This window comes from Acanthisitta chloris, unplaced genomic scaffold, assembly GCF_000695815.1.
Source record: "Acanthisitta chloris isolate BGI_N310 unplaced genomic scaffold, ASM69581v1 scaffold1240, whole genome shotgun sequence".
NCBI lineage: Eukaryota > Metazoa > Chordata > Aves > Passeriformes > Acanthisittidae > Acanthisitta > Acanthisitta chloris.
The window spans coordinates 52,275-58,274 of record NW_008653185.1 but is presented as its reverse complement, the minus strand read 5'-3'; the positions used below and the strand labels follow the sequence as shown (position 1 = coordinate 58,274).

General features: G+C 49.1%; 1 protein-coding gene across 1 annotated transcript in view; it reads left to right on the top strand.

Annotated features, from left to right (window-relative positions):
* Positions 1–5,154: 5,154 nt before the first annotated feature.
* The window catches only part of LOC103807008 (discoidin domain-containing receptor 2-like), a 32,301-nt gene continuing 31,455 nt past the window's right edge, over positions 5,155–6,000 (top strand). Inside the window, exon 1 of the mRNA XM_009079729.1 lies at positions 5,155–5,312. Within this exon, the coding sequence (XP_009077977.1) occupies positions 5,249–5,312 (64 nt within the window). The 5' untranslated portion in view covers positions 5,155–5,248. The remainder of the gene's footprint in view (positions 5,313–6,000) is intronic.

Here is a 6,000-nt window from a genome sequence, read left to right as displayed (position 1 = left end):
AATAGGTTTTTCCGATTTCTGACCATCTCTGTTGGTGCCTATATCCAAAATTTCCTCTTGCAGCCTTGCACTTCATGCCCTGTGGGCCCTGCCCAGCTCCCCTGTTATTCTGGTATGTTGATTTTTGGAGTTGCTGTTGGCGCTTGGTTTGTCCAGGTGTCACCCATGTGTGTCACAGACAGAGACCTCTCCCCATACTGCCTGGTTGATTGAATCGGGAGAGAGACCACACTCTTTGAGTTTGTTGCCTTCTTGCAGGCCTCTGCACAAGCAGAATGGTTGTCCTGATACTGGTCCTGTCCTTCACCTCCAGCAGCTCTGCTGCAGTGGGTGCCCATCTTCTCCAGCCAGCAGCCCTGCTCTGCTTTTCCAGTCTTGTGGCAGTTGGTTTCGTTAGATGTTGCCTTTCCTTGAGGTTGTTGTCTCCATGCAGTCTTAGCATGGTGCTGGCTGAGTTATGAAGGCAGCATCTGTGTTAATGGGAAGTAGGAGTGTATAGGGAGGTGAGAGCTGGGGCTTAAAAACCCTCTTAAAACTGGTTCCTACTAGCAGCAAGAAGTGTTTGAATTTTAAGCTAAGTAGAATGTTTAAAAAGTGATCAGAATTCTTTCTGCAAAGTGTTTTCATCAGCAAATTCTGGTTGGTCCAGCTGGAGCTGTGTGAGCTGTGTGTGCTCCAGAGGAACACTGCTGGGGTTGGGGCATCTCAGATTAATTTTGAGGCAAAGAGAAATGTTCTACCATCGTTTTGGAGCCAGAAAAATGGAAATCACACTTCCCTGCCTCTTAGTTCTTCAGGCATCAGATATTGCCCCAATTATTAGCTTTGCTGTTTCCTCCTTGGATTCCTCGGAGATGCCATCCAGTCACAGAATCAATCAGGTTGGAAAAGACCTCTGAGATCATCAAGTCCAACCTAACTTGTAACATCACCATGTCAACTAGACCATGGCAGTAAGTGCCACATCCTCCTGATTGTTCCTGAAGCTCTTCAGGGGATGCTTTGATTTAGGATAGATCCTCATGTTACATGCACAGTGTCACACACAGAGCTGAGTCTTGACCATGGCTGTAGAGTTTCTTGGCATCTGGAATGGGATTCCTTCAGCAAACCCTAAGGTCCCACTCTAAGGTAATGATCTGTGAAGGAACCAGTTAAAACAAATGCCTGTTTCAGTTGGGATCTAGAGAGGCTTGCAAACATGCCAGACCTCCATAATGGATCTCTGGAGGGAGAACAGTACCTGGAGGAGCTCCAAGCCCCACCTTCTTCATGCACATCACTGCAGAACAGCTCCCTCCTGCCCCCACTGAGCCTTTGTGCTACAGACAGGGCTAGAACACAGCAAGCTTGGTCTCTGTGGAGGGAGGGATTGGCTCTGTGGGCATGGGATGAGCTGGGTTTATTGGGGAGAAGTGCCTCTTTTGCTTTTCTTGGTGAGTTATTCAACTAGTAGAATTTTTTTTTCCACTCTCCCAATGATTGTAAGAGGATTTTATTCCCCTGCAGCCAGCTGTTAGCAATTAGCAACTTGATCCAGTCAGGCCTGAGAACAGAGTTTAACACTTTCTTGCCTCTGAGAGGATGTTGCTAATCCTGTTTTTGCTGGTTTTGGGCTTGTGCTGTAGTTTTGGCACTTTGTGTGTATGTGTGGGCAGGTCAGGAAGAAAGGCATGAGGACAGCAAGGGACTCTCATGCAGCTAAAAGGAGCTACAAGGAAAAGTATCAAGTCAGAAAAAAAATCATTAGGAAGATGATTTCCAAGTAGTTTGTACAGAGGGTTTTACTTGCAGTGTGTTCCAGTGTGTCCTAGCACTGGGAAGTGCAGTTTGGGAGTCCAGTCTAGTCCTGGCTGAGATTTAGACTCAGCAGAAATTGACATCAGTAGAGTTCTTCAAACAGCGATTTCCTGCAGTATGAGCTCCTGAGTTGAGCTGAACCTCCTCTGAGTGTTTCACCCTCCAGAGGGGTGAAAAGCACTCTTGGTGACCTTGTCTGAGAGAATAACAGCCCTCAAAGATGAGAAATGGCACTGTTTGCTCCCTCTGGGCAGCACCTCTGCTGGGACTCCCAGACTGACACTTTGGTGGTCCAGGACTGGGAACCAAATGTGGTGGGAAGAACAAATTCAGCACAGCCTGAACCAGCTGCTGGGTCCCTGGGTAGGGCTGAGCTGATGGAAATAATTCATCACTGCCACATACAAAGGTGATAATTCATGTCACCAAACTGTGGACACCTGGGAATGATGAGGCTAGTCCAGGCCAGTTTTTGCCTCTGTCACCAGTAGGAAGACATATCCAGAGAGAAAATTCATCCTGCTCATCTTGGGCACTCTGTAGGCAAGGGCCAAATTCAAAGCCAGCTTTTGTAGGCACAGAGATGCCAACAGATGGGCTCCAGAGGCAGCTCTGCAGCTTTCCTTTTCTCTCCTGGAGGCTAGGCTGGTCTCTATGGCCACATCTGCCAGTTTTGGCTTGCAATTCCCCCAGGCCACGCAGGTTTTGTGAACCTGCAGAGATCCATGTCCATCAGCTCCCAAGAAGCCCCACAGGGTGGGACAGACTCTGTGGCCCCAGCCCATACCTTTCCTCCAGTGCTGTTTGCTGGCTGGTGGCAGGAGCTGACATGGTGCTTAGACATTTCTGCCTGACTTCCCTTGTCCATCTTCCACCTCATTCCGTCTTTCCTCCTGATATCTGCTACAGTCTTATTGCCACATTCAGGCAGTTAAATGATGTGACTGGACCTGTGGCAGTGCAAGAGGTACCATTTAGAACATGTCATGAGCTTTGCACAAAGCCTAGTCCTGTGCAGTTCCTATTTTGGTGCTTTCTGGCTATCCCTTCCCTCAACCCTGGACAAGTTAGAGAGAACTCAGGGTGTTTTGTAGGAGCTAGCTTGAGTCTTTGTGGATGCCTGGTACTCTCCTGTTTGCCAGGTTCTGAAGGGATGATGAGGGTGTGCAGTGTATGTGTGCTGTCCTCTGCTATCTGAGGGTACCTAGCTGGAAGTTTTTAAACCTCCAGCTCAGAAGTCATTTGGGAGAGGTCTCCAAGCTGCTGCTCTCCTGTCAGGACCTCCTTGGCAGCTTGCTGCTCTGTTCAGTGGCCAGTCCAACTTGGGCACCCACGGGAAGGATCTATCCCAGGCTTCACCCATGTAGTGCAGCTGACCTGGGCCGTGACCTGGGGCACGGTCAGGGCACCTCATGTACCACCAAATAGGTCTCTGCTGTGTTCCCATCACCTCCTCAGGGAAAGTGGTTCAAGTTAAAGCCTTAATGTTCATGGCAATTAGCTTTCTCAGGTTCTGTGGGAGGATATGTCTCCTAGTGCTGAACTCTCTGTAGTTCCCTTTGCAGGTCTTGCTTTGAGAGCTTCCAGAACACACTAGCAAATCACCTGCATAAATTGATACCCACCAGGTCTGTCCTCATACTCTGCCCCAAAACTCTCTTTACAAGGTCTTTCTCCACTTCACTACAAGAAGTCTTTGCCCTGTGGGAGCTGCAGTCTGTCATGGGATGATGGGAATTGGTGTGTTTGCCTCAGCCATCACTCCCTTCCACTGCAGGGGGGAACGATGCCCTTGGATGCACACACAGCTGCAGAGTGCTTGGTCAGAACCTCTTTTGTGGTCACCAGACCCTCCTGCTAAGATTTTTCTCTCCCCAGTGCTTTGCTTTTGCATGCTCACCACCCAAGATGCCACAAAATCACAGCCCCTTGCTGCCAGCCCTGGCCAGGGTGCTCCTGTGGAGCAGGAGGTGGCTGAAGCAGGAGGTGTCCTGGCAATTTTGAGGTGTGTTTTGGTTTGCTGGTGGTGTTGCCTGGCAGGGCACAGCAGTGCTGGGCAGCAGCCACCCATCATTAGCTTCCCCTCCTGCCTGTTTGGCTCCCTTCCCAAGAGGGCCCTCAGTTGTTGTTCAGGCTCAGAGCCATCTTTTCTGACGGAATCCAGCAGGGACAATGGCCAGTAGCATATCCTTAGGAGAGAGAATGAAAACAGGGCAAGCTTCAGTGATTCTAACCCTGATTTAGCTTCTAGCAATCTGTGACTGGGGGATTTCCTGAGCCAAAGGGTTTACCTTTGGATTTATGAAGCTGTGGTGTATCTGTCTATTGTGAATATATCCAATTCCTTTGGTATCCAGGGCAACTCCTGGCTGTGCCTTGTACAGTTTAATTATGTTGGGTGGGAAAATAGAGCCTTTTGTTACAAGTCTCTGAGCTAATGGCATCTGATGCTCCTGCACGCACTGGCATAGTGATGGGCCCTTTTATAGCCTCTCTTCCTTTGCTAACAAACCCTAACTGCAGTGTTGCCTTTTTTACTACCACTCTGAGGATTCTTGAGCAAACAGCCTCTGGTCCTGGCAACTTTAACATTTATTGATTTGTTCTGTGTTCTTTGCTCCTGTCATTCCATTAGGAGACAGAGCCTCTAACCTGCCTTCTGTAAAATTAGCCTCCAGGATGGGAACCTCCCAAGGCTCTTCGTGGTGAATGTGAACACAAAGAATTCCCATAACTGCTGATATGACCTTGTGTTCCTTTAGGTGTTAGCATGGCTTTCCACTGAAATTGCCAGTGTTTAAGCCCTTTGCTATTTTCCTTGTTTCCAAACAGGAAATGAAGTGTGCTCACACATGAGTGCACATATGCTTTTGGCAGCAATGTGGGTGTGTAGGGAGAGATTATTTTCACCCCCTTTAAGACATTTATCTTAAGGTTGTGTGGCAAGTTCCAGAGTGCGTACTTGGCAGCTGATACAGATAGAGGTGGGTAAGTCCTGTTTGGGGAGCCTGGTTGGACTGTCCAGGTTTGTTGTAGCTGCTGCTTCAGTGCTTGCTGTTAAAATGAGAGTGAAGAATTGAGTAGAGAGAGATTACTTTGCATTAGACTTGTTTAAGAGCAGTTAAGAGAGCACATCCACCCAGGAGTCATGGCAGCTGAGCACCTGAGAGCTGCATTGCATGGATAGCTTTAGGGGTGGTGTAGGCAATCATTAATTCTTCCCTAAGCCTCGGATCCAGTGATGGGTCAGAGCAGGGCTGAGGTCAGGACTGAAGGCATGGAAGACTGCCCAGCAGCCCATCACGAGGCAATGACAACACTGGAAGTCTGCAGTCCTAGGAAGGACTCTGATCTCTCCTTGCTTTGTCTTTCAGAGATGTAGATGGCAGCTGCTGCCGTTGAAGGACTCGCACCCATCTGACCCTGCGCGGCACCTCCGACTGCTACCATGATCTTCTGCATGCTGCTGTTGGCCTCCCTGCCTGAGCCATCTGGTGCAGAAGTCAACCCTGGTAGGGAGCTGCCAGGCTGGGAGAGGACTCATCTCCCACCTTTCCTATGTTTTCAGCCTTTCTTTGCCTCTCGTGGTGATTACATATGAGTGTCATGAATGCACATAAAGATAATCACTAATGTAGTTCCCCAGTGCCCTTCTCTAGACTTTACAGCTGTGCTGGAGTGGAACACCTCTCCTGCTGTTCCCAGGAGGGCTCAGGCACATGGACATGCTCCTCTCTGCCCACCCAGAGTGTCTGTGCTCCCAGCAGGCCTGTCTTGAGCTCTGAATATCCCTTCATGCTTTGACCATGTGGCCTGCGGACCAAACCTGGCTCTAGTCTGGCTCAGAGATTCTGCACTCACTGTGGAAAACAAATTACCAGTTAGCAAAGCATCAGCCACAGCTCTCCAGCCAGCAAGGGGGGTTTCTGGAGAGAGAAGTGTGGAAGCAAAGGTAGAAAACCTTACCTGGCACAAAGCTAAGGTGGAGACAGGGGTATGAGCCTGTGGGTCCCTGTGGAGGGCAGGGCCTCTTATCCTACAGCATTTGGCAAGATATGCTCATGATGGAGATGAGAAAGATAATGGTCTGCAATATATTGCAAAAATTCCTGTAATGAGGTGTTTTGTGCTGGAGACAGTCTGTGAAATAAATGAGTCTAATCCTTTTCCAGCTTGGCTGAAGGTGTGGTGAGGCAGCAG